We start from the raw sequence: 19,602 nt of genomic DNA, 5'->3' as shown, positions 1-19,602 counted from the left end.
TTTGTTGTTGCTTTTCAACGAGACTCAAACATTTCTGATCCCATCACCGAATCGCTTCCATTTCCTGAAATGCCTACTTCCCATGTGCAGCGAGCCAGACAGTGGGCGGGGCGTGTTCTGGGCGTGTGCGTGGCCAGCCAATCATATTGCGAATCCTAACGCATGGGGTGATTCGCCCCGCCCCTTCACTCACGCTTCTCAAAGAGCCTGCATGCTCATGTCCCGCTCACGCAGAATCAGAGACGCAACAGAAGCCGATAAGAAGCGTTGTTTTATCAACTCTCCTTTTGAACTTAGCTGTGTGATAAAAATATTTTATCATATCAGTTTTTTTCTCTTAAGTTGGACTCGTATTTGGATATATCCCGCGTGATAAAACGCGGTATTGTGAGTTGTCTCAGAGTTTATTCACTCGGATCAGCCTGTTTCCTGCGACTAGACAGTCTCCATCTGTCCCATCTGCACGACAGGACGGTGGACGTCACTGGACTTTTACGGATAGAAACTGGACGACACGCCGTGATTTGAATGCCTTTGCAGGGACTTTGCTGGCTTGTGTGCTGCAGACAAGGCTTCAGTTTGCTGGCTCGGGATCATGGGGAGAAAGAGGAGGAAGAGTCTTTTGAGTTACGCAATCAGGACGAGCACACACACACAGGACGGGTATGTTAGACAAAACCTAAGAAGCTAGTTGACTACCTAGACAGCACTGTATGATTTCCAGTATGGTTCATTTCTGTAGTTCAAACTAACCGATAGCTGTTCTGATGCCACTTATACTTTTTTGAAAACGTAACAATATTTTTGTGTACTTGTTTTATTTTTTTATATACTTGTTAATATTTCACTAGTCATAATCCCATACATAACAATTAACTTTTATTGTTTTTAAGCTAAATCAAGTAACATATTGACATTTTCCCCCGTTGAATTGTATGGGGATGTGTGGTTCAGATCACTTCCAACTAACATGTATTGCTAACGTTAGATACCTATTCCAGTTTACTAGTACCTTTTCATTTGATACAAGTTCTTTATGTCGGGTGTTTACTAGTAACTAGTCCTGCTTAGTACTTATTTACTAGATACATGTGTGTGTATATATATATATATATATATATATATATATATATATATATATATACATATTTATCTAGACACTAGTATCTATCCTAAGTGTCACTAGCTACATTACTTGTCTCAAGCAATGATTGTTTTGTTTGTCATATGATTATTTATATTAGTGTCTGTTTATTCAGAACTAATTATTAGTAGTAAAGGAACCAGTGTTCATATAAAGAATAGGTGTTAGTGGTTTATTAAATAGCTATTAGTCACTGTTAGTATAAGTACTGATATGTAATGAATAAGCACCACTGTTTAAATAAATGGATATTACTAGTGAAATTGGAAAGGCTACTAGTTGTCACTACTGGATTGTATACCAGTAACGGTATAATACCATAATCACAGTCATTCTCAAAGACTCTCTACATGTGTATACTGTAATGCCCAAAGGTAAATCATTTTTTTTATATTCATACATTATAGACATATACAGACATATTTTTGAAGCACTGACATGTGTAGGTTGATTAGTGTTGGAAATAGTGTGTGATAAGAACACCAAGGTTGTTCTAGCAAAACTAGTTTTTCTGGTCATATTTCCGTTTGCATGCTAAGATACCATTGATCCCAAGGTATTATTTGTGAGCCATTAATACATATGCTCACTGTGTATATGGTTTTGAGAGCTTTTTAATTCTAGCAGTCCTTTTAGTAGGACACCATGAAAATCAAAATATGTAGTTATAAAATATGTAATTGTCCTTTGTCTGTATGTCAACTATGCATCCAAAAGTATTCCACTGTTGTCACGCAAAAGATCGTATTGTTGAGTTGTTTCAAGATTAGCCCATATGGGTTAAAAAAGAGAGGCTCAAATCATAGTGAAGAACAGAGATGAAGGGTTCCTGCGAAATGTAATGAACAGTGAAGTACATTCAGCTGAGCCAGCACTCAGGTTCCCCATCTATTTTATGCCTCTGTGACACTGCAGCGGAACACATCCGCATGATCAAATAATTCATAATGGCTCCTCTGTCAGTAAAATCTCTGGTATTGATCCCCTTTGTACACTAAATTAGTTTTTCAACAACCAGAGAGCCTTCCTCACACTCACACAAAGGCAGTTTTGAGCATTTCTGAATTTAAGCAGAAATATTTCATCTCACACTTGGTGGATCCTGTGTATTTCTTGGGATGGCTACTCGCTTACAGCTGAAAGTATTCCAAACCCCATTATGACCCAACATCCACATGTAATGCTGGCTTACCTCAAGTGTACTGTCTACAGTTCATATCAGTTCTCTGATAGGCGGGTATAAAGACATATTGACATATGACGTATATTATGCACACACGCTGTATGAGACACCTACTGGTTTTCTAATCGGTCACATATTGTGAAACACTGTTTTACACAAATGCACTAGGCCAATCAATAAGAAACAGCCTAAGGGACCTTTTGCGCCAATCTCTTATGGACTGACCTCTTATCTCTCCCTATTCCCTTTATCCACACTCCATCTATCCTCTATGGACTAATCGCCCGGGGATCAATAATCCTCATATTTCCTTGCTGAAGTCTTATGCCATTAACCCATTTATGTCTCTGTGAAGGATTTCTATGTGCATCTGTGTCAGGGTAATGGGGGTAGAATATAGGAGGTTAATAGGTCAATGCATACCCCTCTTCCCCAGGTTCATCATGTCCCTATTTTTATTTTAAAGGCACCAGTCCTTGGCACCAACTGGCAAGAAAAGACATGAACAGGAAGAAAAAAAATGCACTTTTTAAAGTGTTGTCAGATGGGATAGTCTAATAGTACAGGATCATTTAGACCTGAATGGGTGATTTTTGGAAACAGAGTTTCAGAGAAACTCAGTTTGAATTTGATAGGATGATTAAATTTGATAAAATTGATCTGCTGAATGCTGCCAGTCTCCAGTATGTGATGTAACCATTAGATAATCTTACATAGTCAGCCGAGTGCCTTCCCAAATCTTTGGGTATCACATATACAGTAATGAAGCAGCTTTAAAGACTTGATCAGCTCTAACTATATGAATGGATATTGTAATATGTGTGCCCATTTGCTGAGTCATTGTTTTAGGGCATGCAGAGATTGAATTTTTATTATGATTTATCAATTTTTTCTTGCTGTTGCACCACTACAATTGACTGTTGCTGTTTTCACTGTTGCCACGGTGTCTTTATTGATTATTGATAAAAGATATTGATATCTAAAGTGCATCTGCAAAGCCAGGCTTCCTCTACATGCCAGGCAGGATCAATAGTCCAAGCAACAACCTTCAGTTTTCCCTTCCTAAGACAAACTAAGTGGCTGCTGCTCAGGACTTGGTGGGTGGCACCTATTTTTCTCGTTTAGAATTAGCACTCTCCCATTTTGGTGGTTTGAACTATCAAAGCTTATTCTTTAAGGACTTGTTGGAATATTAAACTTAAACTTGCAACATGAGAGATGGGGTCTAACTTGACTTAACTGGTGATTCAATTTTTTTAGCGTAGACGTGCCACCAAAAACAAGCTTGACCATCTTGGTGTTAGTCCATTATCTACCAGTCCATGATCATTTACATTTACTAATTACTAATGACTGGCTTAAGGTGCAGTCAGATTCACCATTATTCAGAAAATGGTGCAACATTCCAGGAATTCATTAAGAAACCACACAAATGGGAATTTTGCACAAGGGCAAAAGATTTCCCCATTCGGATTTCACATCTGGTTCAAGTTGGTCATGTGAATTCACTTAAATGAGCAACAGAAAGCTACTTGGATTGAAAGTGACTTCTGTGTGATTGTGCTTTGCCCACAAATTTCACTGAAATGTTTCTAATGTGATCATATTTCTGTCACATAGATAAAGGCTTAAACTGGATTTTCAAGCTGGGAATTTTGCTGGCTAAATCAGTCTGGCTTAGTTTCATTACTTCATGATTTTTGCTCTGTTTTGATGAAGTATTAGCAACCTTTTCCCCCAAAACAAACTAAATACCAAATACCTCTAGAAGTTGGGCTTTCACTGTCAACTATTATTGCCAAAGAGGAAATGCATGCTTGGAAGATACGGAGGGTACAAAGAGGCCTGATTTGGCTGAAGTCTAGGAAAGCCCGCTCCGGAAACATCCATTGACGTGTTTACACAAAGACCTCCTCCATTGCACCCAACCCTCTGTAGGCCACACACTCAAGCAGGTGGTCAGACCCCACAGACGTGTGTGTTTGGATACTTCCTCTCTGCAGTGACTGTTAACGGTCCTTTTGTTTGTGCCGCAGGAGGCCGCAGTTGAATGTATCATCTCCACAGATCCACTTTTAATTCACACGTACATCTGCACTATATTTATGCTGAAATAAACCATATATTGTGTCCTATATCATATGGAAACCTTATATTCAGGCTTATAACTTGTTATAACTTTGCTAACTTTAATACTTTTCTCATCCTCATGTTATTCTGAACCTGAATGACTTACTTTCTTCCGTGGAACACAAGAGATATGTTTCAACATTTTTTTTTGTCCCAAGTCAAAAGGAGGTCCAGTAACATTCTTCACAATGTCTCTTATTGGGTTTCACAGAAGAAAAGTTATAAAGGTTTGAAATGACATAAAGGTGACCATCTTTCCCTTTAAAGCCTTCTTAATAGCAAGCATGCAGCAGTGCAGTGCTGGTTCTGGGATCTGCTCTTCTGACGTCAGCAGCGTTCCCCAATCAAGCTGGCCAAACAGACAGTGGGAGAGCTGAAAGAGAGCTTCTGTTTGTCCTGCACGCTCCTGCTCTTCCCCCTTTTTTCCTATTTTGGAGTGACGAACATCCCTTGATTCACTCTTCCATGTTTCTTAGGAGACACAGAACTTTCTTTCTTTTTGTTTTTGCCATTCACACTGTGCCTTGAAGATGCTATGACACCCGCCCACTGCAGCTGTTGGGGTGAGGAGCAGGGCATCTTGGGAAAGAATCACAAACTGGCAGGAGTCCCTGGCACAGCCTCAGAGCTGTTAATGTATAACGGTAGAAAGCTTTGAGATGGTATTTCCCCCACAACCTCTGCAATGAGCCAAAATCTTGCGCTATGCAGGTTTAAATTGAGGTTTAATGTTTTGTTGTTGTTTTTGTTGGAGCGATATGGGCGAAATAAACCGATTTTCCATAACGCTACATTTGTTTTTTTCCCCTTATGTTTTCATTTTTAGACTTAGTTTCCCAGCAACACACAGCAACTTTGACAAACTGTTACATAAACATAAAAACGGATTGCATGATACCTTGACATTCAGTATACAAAGTTAAAGTGGTGGTCTTTTAGGCCACTCGGAAAAATGTAAAAAGTAAATGAAGTTTGTTTTGTTTGGCTAATCCTGCCTGTCCCTAAAAGTCCCCTCAGGGTAGAAGCATAGAAAAAAACAAAAAGCACACAGATGAACATCTGTTCCAGAGGCCCGTGGTTGGCAGAGCAGCGGCATTTCCGCCCTCTTACTCAACCCCATCTCTTGGGACACAGGAACGGAAGTGAGCCACGGAACGAACCCATCACAGCATCTCCTTCTGGATGAATCATCCCGCTCCTCATCCCAGAACGCTCTTGCCAGAGGTCTCGCTCACACGCCATACCTTTCCCAGTGTTCCTAACCGACTCAATCCCCAGATTAGGCTTTATTAGATATGAGAAAAACATGTGAAACAGACAGACTCATTTTCAGTGCTGTGAACTCTTTAAATGTCTTGGGAAGGGGTTTGTAGTGGAACGTATGACATTGAACAAGAATTCGGATGTGTGGTTTCCTGAATTTCATCTGGATTTGAATTGTGTTTTTTTTTTTAGCCTACAGGCTAAAAGGACATCTTTAAAATACGACTAAATGCACGTACACCAACATTAGCAAATGAATGAAAAGCGTGGGCCACTCAGAGGAGCCGAATGGCTAAGAGAGAGCAAAAGAGAGAGGTTTAATGGCACCTCTCAGTCTCTCCTGCTGAGCCTGTCCAACATTTATGGTGCCTCTCCACCCTGGTTAAACATTAAGTGAGTCTCATTATACACACCCCTTTTGCTCTGTAACACACTTTTATCTTCTTTCTCACCTCCATCCTGCTCTTTTAGCTCCACTCTTCCTCTGGCAAGGACCTCAGCCAGTCCATCTTCCTATGCCAAGTGGACATCTTTCCCTACTCCCTACACCATCATTGTTAAAGTGTGTGCGTATGTACTAAACTTAGCAGCTCTAGTTGTAAATTGTAGCGTGCTGGTCATAAAGCGTCTTGCCGCTGACCTGAATAGCGTTTCATAGATTTAGTGCCAAAACTGTCACGTGCACCTTAGAATACAATAATATTTCAATATTTATCTAACAGCAATCTTTTTTATATTCGAATAGCATTTAGCGTTACATTTTGCTGTGTTTGATCTTTTTTAACTGTTTTTTTAATTTACATCTCTGTGATGATTGGTTGATATACCAGAGGGGAGGCTAGCCTCCCCTACAAGGTTTTTTTCCTCAGCACTCCTCAGGACTGAAGGTGAACACTCAGTGCTGATAGGTTGTATTTGTTTTTTATTATTATTATTATTTTTTTTTCCAACGGAGGCACAAGAGCTCAGCTCTCTCCCAGCCTCCCCCTCCCCTGCTCTATCACTTAGTAATTACGGCAGTAGATTTGTCACATTTGCGTTAGAAATGCGGCATTTTCCAACTTCAGTTACATACATACAATTACAGTTACTAGAAACTAGACATTTATATGAGTATTATGGTGACTCTTTTTAAAACAAAGAAAAGATATGGCCTAAAATAAGAAATAATAAATGTAAAAAAAAATTTTTTTTACACATTTCTCATGAAATGTTGTTTCTTTGAAAGAGTTTGTGTAAGAAAAGAACTGTCTTCTTGAGTCTTTAGCCCCATGACCCTCACGAGCCCTCAGCCCGGCACGGAACGTTCCTCCGAGGCTGTGCCAGAGAACTGAAACACGATGCCACAGAGGGGTGCCGATTTTGTCGCACACACATAGAGGTGCGTGTCTGTGAAAGAGGTCAAGGTGAGGGGGGCTAGAGTTACAGCTGATGTGGGGGAGTCAGACCGAGTCAGTTTACAGCCGGATCGATTCTGATAAACCTTACAGAGTCACTGGACCAAAGGGCAGAATCAGAGCCAGTGCATACCAGTCATTAACAAGAAGGCATAGGCAAACCGAGCGTGGCACCGCAGCCTGGGCTTGCCAGTGGGTGGGCGGTTGACAGGGGTCAGATGGACTCAGATCTCAGTGGTTAGAAATACATGGTTGTGTAAATGAGCCTCTTTGTAATTTTCCTGGAAATCAACTTTAACTAGAATCCACTCATAAACAGTATTTATTGCAAATTGCGGTGTGCTCGCTGCCTGTTATGGGCAAAACACTGCTTTTATTGACTACAGGACCACTCACAAGAAAATTGTTGGCAAAATGGTAGGAGCCAACAAATCTTTGAGGACACTTTTGTATGTTTTTTTTTTTTTTTTTTTTTTTTTAGCCATCACCTCCCAGAAGGTATTCGAGGCTTCACTTTGTGTTTGTTTTAGTTTAATAGTGTTGACAGAAGCAACACAGTTGAAAGCAGGAAATGTTTCCCTCTATTTCTGACATTGTTTTCGTCCCTTCCTCATGTACGTCATCTATGGGATAGTTCACCCAAAAATGAAAATTCTGTCATCACCCTCATGTCGTTCCAGTCCTGTATGACTGACTTTCTTTTGTGGAACTCAAAGATATTTTGAAAATCTTTTTTCGTCTCTACAGTGAAAGTGAATGAAGAATGAAAAGTCATACAGGTCAATATTCAGGCTCAATTACATGCATGTCATGTAGAACAGAGAGGAAACTAAAGCTGACATCAGATCTGTTCGCAAGGAAGGACAGTTTGGATTTACTGTCCAGTGGGTGTCAAGGGTCTGAGTGCTGGCTGCGGGACAGAGTTTGTCCAGAGGGGCTGGGCGAGGCAGAGCTGGGTTGGAATTGCATAGAAACGGATTGAGCACAAAAGTGCTCTATGTCTTTGTCAGTTCTAAGAACAGCCCTTATTTCTAATTTTATGATCTGAATGCAGCAGTCAAGTGCCCACGACTGCTAAGTATTGTGTGTTTGAATTAACTGCCAAGCACTACTAAAGAGGTGCTGTTAATAAGTGCACTTGTTTTTTGAAGTATGTTTGTTGGTTTATGACCAAGTGACTAAGTGTTAGCCAAATTGCAAAATTCAAATGCAAAAATGGTTTATAAAGTAACTAAATAATGTTCAATTTTTGGTAATTTAGTGTTGAAAGATGGTGAAGTTCCAGTGAAAAGGAAGTAGCACCATATCTTTTTGTGATGAGTGGGGTGGGGCCGAGAGCTGTGGGAATGGAGCAAGGCCAATGGAGTTAGTGATAATGCGTGACTCCTGCGCCACAGAAGGATAAAAGGGTGAATGGCACAGGTGTCGTGCATTATCCCTTTCTCCACCAGCCTCATTCCGTTCCCAAAGCTCTTGGCACTCACATGTTTATTCTGCATTGTGACATGCATTGACCCTTCACAAAAACTGCCCTAGTTTTGGTGCCAATAGCATTGCTGTTGCGCTACAGGCATCCCGAGTTCGAATCCCGACTCGAGGACCTTACCCAACCCTGCCCCCATCTCTCTCCCACTTCTCTTCTGGTCAGTTCTGATCCATCCTATTCTAATAAAGGCAAAAATGCAAAATAATAATAATAAAAAAAGAAAACCTGCCCTCCTTAATTACTGTTGCTATGTCCGACAAACCATTCCGCTCTCTCACTACCATCATGTTCTGGCTTAAGTTAAGAAGGTCAATGGGGAAATCCAAATTTAGACTGCTAGGTGATTGTGTGTTTGTGCGTGTGATAGTTTCAGAACATGTATCATGCAGCAAGTAGGAAGTTGGTCAGTTACCGTTCCGGTTTACATATGCAGAACCCATGGGGTTTTCTTTAACCAAGGGAGAATTTTAGAATCCAGTAAATGACCTTATGACTCACAGCATGGATTAGGTATTTGTACAAGTTGTTTGATAGTTACCATACAAATTACATGACTTAACTCATCATTAGTTGACAATTATGAACGGTGAGACACCATAAAGCTGGCTAACTGCCATAATGACCTATTGCTACATTTTCTTTTGGTTAGCTACGTTGAGCCTCATCAAAGGCTTTCCAGGTCATTCCGGTTGACCTTTCCTGGACCCCTGCTGCAGTCCAGAGCTCCTTTCTCCTTCCGTCTTCCCCTCTTTAATATGAGCTCTGAGATGGGGAAGGGGAAGCCAGACCTGAGGAATGCACTAAAGAATCCGGACATCCCTCGAACCGTAGCCTGCCGCGCTATCAATCATCTGCGCAGGCGTCAACGGCCAAACATCTCAGACAGCTAGTTTTTGAAGCCACTGCTAGCACATTGTGCAAGAGTGGAGTTGAATGTATGGTTACTTTGAAAGTTTTCACCCATATGCTGGTGTTAGATTTTTGGTATAATGCCAAGCCATAATTATTTATAATGATTCATAATTAAAGACCAGCTATTTCATCACCAACCTATTTTTTCCCCACCTGGAATGGCTTTTTGCTCATTTAATGTTTAAGGGAAGCGTATATGACACTAAAATAATTCAAAAATATTAACTCATGTACTGTATATAGAAAATGTTAAACAAAACACCCTGATGTGCATTACTAATGACACAAATGAAGAGACTGACTTGTGTCACTCACACTAAATTACAGTATACAGTAATTCATAGTTTTTACTCGAAGAAAAAAAACATACATTTGACAGAATTGTATAATAATGTTACATACTGTGATGCTAAACCATTTACAGTTTTTCACCATACATAGTTATGTAACTTGCAGCTAACCAATAAACAGGCGTTTACTGTAGAATCTTTTTTTTTTTTTTACAGTTGGTATTGACCACTGAAATTTTGGTATCATAGCAACCCGACACTAAAATTCTAAATAGAACCATATGATGTGTGTTGAACATTGAAACAAAGGAAGTGAGAGAGACATCCTTCGAGAATATCTAGCAGAGTTTACTGGAAGGCAAGTGAGAGATCAATACCTTCCAGATGCCCATGTGATCTGTCCTTTCTCTTTTACAGGGGCAACTAGAGGTCACTCTGTCTCAGCCCACTCGCACAGCCAACGGCACACCCTGGTGAGTTCAGCCATTAATGATATTTAATAGGTTGTGTGTGTATGTGTGTGTGTGTATATCTGTCCTACATCTCCCTCACAACCTGGACAGATAGATTTGTGAGTGCATACAGTACATATCCTTACAAACAAGTACTCTGGCGGTACAGGGATGTATCAGATGGTAATACCATCTTAGTTTGATATGAATAGCATATGGAATTAGTTCTTATGCTAACCAAAGCTACATATATTTGATCAAAAAAAAATATGTGAAATATTATTACATATATAACATAAAATATTAGATAAAGTACATATTATTTTAAAGTTTTCAGTTTAAATATATTTACAAATATAATATACTTCAGTTTTTAAAAATAAAAATGCCTTTACTCCAGCCTTAAGTGTCACATGATTCTTCAGAAATCATTCTAATATGCTGATTAGTGCGCAAGAAACGTTTCTTATAATTGTACATTTTGAAAACAGTTGTTTTCTGCTTAATATTCTTGTGGAAACTGTATGCTTTTTCAGGATTCTCTGATGAATAGAAAGTTTAAAAGAATAGCATTTTTGGAAATGTACACACTTGTTACAGAGCCACTTGTAAGATAATGGTATGTGAGCTAGCCTGACTACTGTATGTCAGCTTTGGGTGTGTCACAGCACAAAGAATAAATCACATTCACAAAATGCTTTACCATTAATCATCAAAAATGCTGTCATTTTATTATATGATCAAGATTGTGAATCCTTGAATCTGGAGGAAGTGTGTGTGTGTTATAGCAGGTTGAGATTTGCAGGAAATCGTCAGCCAGACGGTGACTCAGTCTTTTTTATCGCATGTAGAGGTCGCTCAGTCTCATCACGGATTAGACACACACGTGCTGTCATCCTGAGTGCTTTCTGTCTCGCTCGGCTGGCTGGATGTGGAATGTCTTGGAGCAGTATTCTTGAGTAAACCTATTATTTTTAGCAGAGGTCAGAAATACTCACTCCATCATACTGTCCTCACAGTCACCATGTCCGAAAGAATGCATTGTCTTTGTATCTGTCGATCTTGGTTTATTTCTTCCGGTCTTTTAACCAAAATCTCAAACAGAAAAACATTCTGCTCATTTTTGGCTTCCTCCTGTTGCCAGCTGTTCTGCACTGTCATTCCATTAATGGGTTAACCTGACAGGTCACAGCTTGGTGCTAATGTGTTTCCCACGTTTTAACAGCTGAGCGCTTGGACTTTCACGTATTGTGGTTTTTTATGAGAGAGGCGAACGTGCAGGTACACACAGAAACTAAATGATAAAGATGATCTGAAGACAACAAGATGCTGTGCAGTGCCAATTTGTTGAAAAACTGTCTTCATATTGCCTTTCTTCTGATCCCAACATTAGGAAAAAGTGATATATAAAATTAAATATATAAATATTAAATTACTATAAATCCTGAAAGGAAACTTTTTTTAAATGAGGGCATTCCAGAATGTCCCAGAGGGCTTTTTTTTTTCACATTTATTTTTTTTATGGACAATTTAGCTTTCCTACATGGCTAAGTGTGCATACATATATACACATGTGGTCGAGTGTGAGCAGTTAATGCAGTTAGTTAATAAATAAGCAGCACTGCATTTTAAATGGATTAAAATCAATCATCTATTGACTACAGTTCAACATACCACAAGTGTACCAATGGAAAATAAAGTTTTAGAGATTAAGTGTACTACAGAGGAAAGTATGCACTCACAGTGTAACAACGAATGAAGATCGCCTACTTCTTTTTTGTTTGTCGTCTTAATAATACTACGACAATGGGGGAGTTAGCAGTTAGCATTTCCTCACAGGCTAACTACCTAAAAAACTGATATTGTGTTCCTGTAACAAATCAATGATTTATTTCAATCTAGAACGTTTGTGTGTGTGTATAGTGGATAACTAGGTTATATTAGCTTTTATCATGATTGTGTGTTAACCATTGATTAATCAGGCTATTGATGTCTGTTACTGTAAGTCACATGGAATTGGCAGAAAAAGTTACACACAAAAGAATCTCCTTCATTCAGCAGACATTTATGGAGGAACGCATAAATATGTTTCCCTTATTTTTACCTTTCCTCCATTGCCTCCATTTCTTTTATCAGTTTCCTGTCAGTGTGGGCCACACAGCTGGTTTGGGTTAGTGAGCTTATGCCACCGAGAGCGTCAGAGAGGGAGGGTTACACACACAGTGCTACTTTGCCTTCATATGAACCATTCTGTCTGGCAGTATTACCAACCAGACTTTCCAGTTCCATGACGCTATTCCACTGAAAACATACAAAACATTTCAATTCACGTCTCCAACCACAAAATGGTTTCATATGGCCACCTCACGCCTTTATTCTTAAATCTGCAAATCAGTCTTCTTCGGCTTTTAATATTATTAATTTTTCAACTGCACACACATCTAACTGAAATACAATTAGCCTATGTGAATTGATTTCTATGTATTTTTGGTCTTTATACATTAAGTTTGTATAAGATTTTGTTGATATTTTTGAAAAAGGACTCTTTTGATCAAATATACATTAAATATCGGTAATATTATTAAATATTGTCGCAATTTAAAATAATAATTTTCTATTTTTATATATTTTTAAACCCATTTTATTTCTGTGATGGCAAATGTATTCTGATTTGCTGCTCAAGACACATTTCTTAATATTATCAGGGTTGAAATGGGTTGTGTTCCTTAATCCTTTAGCTGAAACTGTGACATTTCTTCAGGATTCTTTGATTTAATAGAAAACTTAAAAAACTGCATTAACTAGAGACAGAAATCTTTTTTAACATAAATTTCTTTACTGCCACTTTTGGTCAATTTTTATGCATTCTTGAATACAAACATTAATTGTTATTTTAAATGTTTCTTACTGACCCAAAACTATTAAAATAACTTTGTGTGTTGTCATGGGGTTATAACTGGAATTCAGTTACTCAACTGGTTTCCAGGTCATTTTAGTTTGAGACTCTCAGTGTCCAGGCTCAGTTTTGTTCTTGTACAGTAAGGAGAGAAAAGGTTTTGCAGCTGGACTGCAAAGGTTTCTCAGAGTGAATTTGCTTTCACTTCCATAAACAAGCACGATTTGCTTATTTTCCTTCCTTCCCCTCGTCAAATCAGTGCTCAGTGTGTTGCATTGTACATCTATCACCAAACAACAGCTACATGCTCTGCAGCGCTTTCCACTTTCCCTTCTAAGTCCTCCTTCCTGTTCTTTGTTCCTCTCTCTCAATTTCTTTAACCATCTTATGAGTCGAATTGATGTTCGTGTCTCTAACCATGTGTAAGCAAAGTCAACATCCCACTTGACTGACAGTTTGGTTTAATATTTTGTCTATGCTGCGTTATCTTATATTTTCATTTATTTGTATTTCTCTCTTGCTGTTTCTCCCTCAAGGCTTTCATGTCTAGATTTAGAGAAAGGCGCACTCATTTTCCTCTCCTCTTTTTATTATTCCTGTCGTTTAATCCTGTGTGACAAATTGCTTCCTGCTTTGCTCTCCCTCTTACAGGAAGTCGACTTGGAGGCCCCTCTTGGGGGCCACTGCTGTGGACTCTGGGAAAAGAGTGGGCAGCAGTGGGTAGGATTGGGATGGGTTTGATTGGAAAGCCTTGGAAACCTTGTAGACACACACACACTCACACACTTATCTCACAACCCTCACCTCTTTACAGATCCACTATACCAGTCCAAACCTGCGTTCCAGCTGTGACTATTGAATAAACCTCTACTTTACAGTTTCCAGACATAAACTTCAAACACGCCTCCACATCTAACACACACTCACTCAGACGATCACACAACACAAATCCATCTATAAACTTCAGTCTTCAGTCTCACATCGGAAAGAAAATGACAAATGAGACCTCTAAATGTCCCAGTTGATTCTCTTACATGACAACTTTAAATAGAAAGCAAATGGACATTTTTTAAATAACAGATCTTAGCGATAGATATGTTTTCATCCAAGTTATTTTCTCCATTATAGAAATGGAGGGAAATTGGCACAAAATAGAAACGGAAGTGGTATACACTGGGGAAGCCATTTGTGGCTGTTTTATTAAATATGATTAATTAAATGTTTTAGAGCACAATAAGCAACTGACAGTAAATATTTCAGAGAGCTACAGTGAATGAGCCAATCATTTTAATAGGAAAAATTAACATGCAAATTGTTTAGTCTCTTGGCTTGTTGAGACAAAGTCTTATGACTTTACCTAGGAATATATTTGGTGTGTTTCTATTGTAGTTTATGCATGTGTTCTTACTAAATAAAAACTCTATCTGCCTCAAGTGAGCATATCCTTTTTTTCTAGCTTTTGTTTACATCATGGAAAATTTTAATATGAACATCACTTTGAATTTAAATTCATCCCATACTGAATTACAGTATTTGAGCTATGCTGTTCACATACATTTTATATTTCTACAATTACATTTTGATGTCTCCAAATTAATTGTAAGAGTAACATCTGGGACGAAGTTGATACTTATATGAAACGCAAATGAGAATTCCATAAAGTCTCTTAACCAATCACAGATCAAGGTCTGAGCAATAAGTTGGGCAAACATATCCACACACTCTGTAAACATTTATGATAACTTAATCATGGTACATACATATTAATAGTTTAAAAATGATCACACGTATCATCATTTATAGCCACCGACTATTCGGTCGGAATGGCAATGGCTCATTCATTGCATGGCTTTTTCTATAGAGCAAGTATTATTTTCTTCACCCTCCTTCAGCTGACAGGAATGGCTCAATCAGGGGGCAAAGTTTTGGCATACTGCCATGTTGATGTCACTGTGCGCCACTCTTATCCTATATAATGGATCAAACAGTCATACCACGCCAAACCCTGTGGGCTTTATCAGTGCCTTCGCGTGTAGGTGTGGCATTTCAAGTTCAGACAACACAATAACTGCACTGAAATGTGTGTATGTGTCTGCGTTCACTATTGCGTATATACATATACTTTTGAATGAGACGTGACCTGCTTCATGTTGATCGGGAGCTGGTATTGTTAGGTAATCGACAACATAATTGTGTTACATGTTATCTGGCTTCTGGGGTCCAAGGTGCTTATATTGATCTAGAGTGGCTCATTCACTCAGAAGGGCACCACTGTTTAGACAGCCCAAGGCCTGCTACTGTAACCCTCACTTCCTGCCTTTCTTATTGCTTTCTTTAGCCACAAACTATATTTTCCCAGAGAAAAAGGTAGATAACAAGGTTTTGTGTTCATGCCTGCACTTTAAACAAAGGTTCTTCCACCCCATTAGAAACTATGCTGTTATCAAGAGCCATTCTTTACTGTGTAGGCGTCTTAAATTGGATATGTTATAGTTCTAATCTTAAATTATCTGTCTATCGCTTTTGACCATGTATAATTCAATCTATTAATCTGTCCATTGCTTTATCTATGGTTCTAAAAACTAGTAATACATTTAAAATATATCTATGTATCAAGTATAGTTCAATTCTATTAACATTTACTGTCATATCGCTCAATACTTACTGATATAAAAATTATAATTCATCTTTATTTGAAATGCAACTTGTGCACAATGCACATTTCTTAGTATTAAATGCTTGGTTCACTTCCAGAATAAAAAGTTTCTGATTTCCCAACATGGTCTCACTCCAACTTGTCACAGTATGCCGACGCAAAAGGCTTATCCTCATGATTAAATTATGTATTGGGCAATAATATTGCCATGTTGTGGTGTGATTTTTCAATGTAAACAGTCACAACATTTTTATTCATATTAAATTATTTACACATTTATGAGCAGGTAACCCATCCCCTGCCCCTACCATTTGTCAGTAAGACACAATGTATAACAGGTAGATACAACTACCATCATGATTATTAAAAAAAGATTAATATTCCAAGTCCTTCGAGGCAAAACAATTGATTTGTGAAAGGAATAGACGTGATCACCATCTCAGTCCGCCGTGAAGCTCTTCCTGTGTGCTGTCTCTGTGGGCGAATTCAAAAAATGCCACCAGAAGAAGCCTTACGCCAGCCATTGTGAGCGCATTAACGGAGCGGGATCATTTTAAGCAGTTAAAACCTTATGTTTTACTCTCTTCTTCACATAAAGGTATCGTATATGGTAGACTTGGAATGCGACACGACATATTTGTAATGCTTTTATACTGCTTGTTTATCGTTGGTTTTTGCAATCAATACCTGTGACTGTACTCTTATTAGCCTGTTACATGTCTTCTATTGTTCAAAAGTGGCTAGGTTTAGGGTAGGGGTGGAGTTACGTTCTCCAATGAAATTATAAATGTATATAAAATTATTTATATTTACTACAAAATGCATGAATATCATTAAATTAAGACAAACAAACAACCGAAAAACATGGAGGAAACTTTGCTTTGAAAAATGATGGGGTACCTTGAGCATCAAAAAGTGATGCCAAGGTGTCCTGACCAAGTGTCAATATATGACGAGTTGGAATGAGCCTGTGTTGGACTTCCTGATATTACTTCAGTTGAAAAGAAATTAAGTTTTTTTTGAGTAAAAGGATTTTTCTCCATATAGTGGACTTCAACAGGGACCAACGGGTTGAACACAAATGTACACAAGGGTCCAAATTGCAGTTTCAGTGCAGCTTCAAAGGGCTCACGATCCCAGCTGTGGAATAAGCGTCTTCTCTAGAGAAACGTTTGGTCATTTTCTAAAAATAAATAAAAATTCTATACTTTTTTATCTACAAATGCTTGTCTTGCACTAGCTCGACCTCACACATTACGTAATCATGTTGGAAAGGTCACAGGTGATGTAGATGGAAGCACCAACCCGGTGTTTACAAAGCAACATTCAAAAACAGTCAAACGGCCTTTACAAAAGAAGGTAAAACAATGATGTCGGCTGATTTTGAAGTTGCAATTGAAAATGAGATTAAAATTTTCACCCTATCCTACCTTTTTTGAACTGAAAATTAGTTGTTCCAATTTAACAGACTTTGAAGTATACCAGTACCAGGTATCAGTCCCTTCACACTGTAGGCGTTTCTCAATGTCAAGGATACTTCCTTGGTAGGACTGATCCTTCCAAGTCACTTCATTCAGAGGCTAGGTGAGACTCCTCTTTAGCATACGGAGAACACGTAAATGGAACAGGCTAGCAAGTGCACGTAATTGCGCCATTACGTCAGTGAAAAGGTCCGTTTGAATAACGCTGTGAATGGTATCATTAAATTACTTTGGACAACTTAACTAGTTATTTATAAAAGAAATGCCGTTGATGCAACCAATTGTTAAATGACAGGTCCGATTCAGTTAACCATTTGTATTTGTATAATTTACAATATCAGTACAGTAGTAATTTGTACTGGCATTTAAACGTCAAACTTTACTTATATTTACTACAGTTATAACAAATATTTGGTAACGTAAATAAAAACCGTTAACGCTCCGACTAAATTAACGTTCGACATTTTTTTATTTTTGAACTAACGTTAGATAGCAAAGCTGTGCGCATAGGATTGTGGGTGATTTGAGAGCGCGAAGAGCGCAAAGGATACACATATGCATCCTTTCCTGTGTATGGGATATTCTTAGAACGAAGGACTCAGTCCTTGGTTGAAATTCCAAGGATCCTCGACATTGGAACAGTCCTTCGATGGATGTCGATGATGTAACATCCTCGAAATACTGGCTTCCGAGGATCCTTCCTTGACATTGAGAAACACCTTGTATCAGTATACCAGTTTAGTATCTATCTATCAATCTTCTCCGCTATAACTATATTCCCTGCTACAACCCAGAAATCACTTTATTTTCTACATGAAGGCACAGCTCTTATGTAGCAAAATCATTGCTACAGTGAATATTGTGAGTCTGCTTTTGCAGTTATGCCAATGCATGTGCTTGCTGTTGGAAACAGATATTAGATTGTGAGTTCCTATTTTGTAGTGCACACTCTCTGTTGAGTATTACAGGCTCCTGTACTGTCATGTCCTGAAAAAAGGGCAGGAGATAATCCGATGATTCAGTCTTTCATATCTGTCTATATCCTTTAAGTGAAATGAGGCGTGCGCCAACCTGGATCAGTCATCGCCTGCTGCTCCAGTTTTTCTGTTTAGCACCAAAATATCTGTCCTTTTAGGTCCCTATCACAGACCTCTCTCAACTCCATATTCATAAAAAACATTTTTAGTTTTACTGATAGTCTAGACAGATAGTAAAACAGTTCTAGCCCCACGAGACATGAGTCATAAAGCTCATCTCAACTTTTATACCCCATACCCATCCATAATATATCTTACTGCCCTCTAAAGTCTCTATATAGCAGAGCATTTTTGTCCATATCTGCATGCTGGTCTCATTCCAGCGGCCTCCAGCAGAGATAGACCTCAGCTCATTTTATCTGTGTGTGTATGTGTGTGTTAATGCTGTCTAGATTAAGATGAGGGTTATTCTCATGCCTGCGGGACAGAGGGGTTTTCTTTTTGTTAAAACCAGATTCTTGATCTTGATTCTGTTCTGATCCGTGAACCGGTTCTGGCAGGTTCTGACTGGCTGATTCCGGCCCTCACAGTTCCTGCAATCGGAGGCTTCCTCTTTTTGTGCTGCCTGCCTCTCTCTCATTCTCTCTCTTTCTGATGGATGTCTGTAAACTCTTGACTCCGTCTGAGCGTCAACTTAAATTAGAGAGTGATGCAAATCCACAGGGATCTACCACTGCATCTCCATTACACGCATACACTTGTAAACAGACCTGTAAATAAATGTACAGAACACTGATAGGGTTCAAGATATTCAAGAACACAAAAATATTCAGACACCGCTATCATATCTGAGGTCAATGAAGAGGCAACATACTCTTAGACCAGATTGGCAGGCTCCAAAATACTGCTTTAGAATGACTGGAGCCAGAATGTAGAGCAGATATTTAATTGTACATATTCATATTGTATTCTTAAATTTAAATGACCTTTGTCATCAATTAACGATAACAGTTAATAACACAGTTAAATCTGGAGCAAATCTCAGAGTGAACAGCAATTTTTCATATTGTACATTAAAATGTTGTGATGGCTAAATACACATGTAGCATTTAAGAAAAAGTGTATTTTTTCTTGATTTAGCAGCATTTTGTTACTGGTCGTGAAAATAAGCTTATTGATATTGTCCAAAATATTAATGTAAGTACATATACTCTGTGTGTGTTTTTAGGCTCTTCCATTAGAGACACTTGGCCAGTCAATGACCATGACCTCTGGTTACAAACCATGATGTTTTTCCAGAGCATCGGCATGAGGAAATTAGTTTTCAGGACTCTC

At 38.6% G+C, this 19,602-nt stretch overlaps 1 protein-coding gene across 1 annotated transcript in view; it reads left to right on the top strand.

Annotated features, from left to right (window-relative positions):
* The first annotated feature begins 201 nt into the window (after positions 1-201).
* Positions 202-19,602, top strand: part of LOC113097170 (pleckstrin homology domain-containing family H member 3-like) — a 35,773-nt gene continuing 16,372 nt past the window's right edge. Inside the window, exons 1-2 of the mRNA XM_026262377.1 lie at positions 202-663; positions 10,223-10,278. Coding sequence (XP_026118162.1) covers positions 529-663; positions 10,223-10,278 — 191 coding nt within the window. The 5' untranslated portion in view covers positions 202-528. The remainder of the gene's footprint in view (positions 664-10,222; positions 10,279-19,602) is intronic.

Source organism: Carassius auratus, unplaced genomic scaffold (assembly GCF_003368295.1).
Source record: "Carassius auratus strain Wakin unplaced genomic scaffold, ASM336829v1 scaf_tig00216128, whole genome shotgun sequence".
In the NCBI taxonomy this organism is placed as follows: Eukaryota; Metazoa; Chordata; class Actinopteri; order Cypriniformes; family Cyprinidae; genus Carassius; species Carassius auratus.
This window is presented reverse-complemented; position numbering and strand designations above follow the sequence as displayed.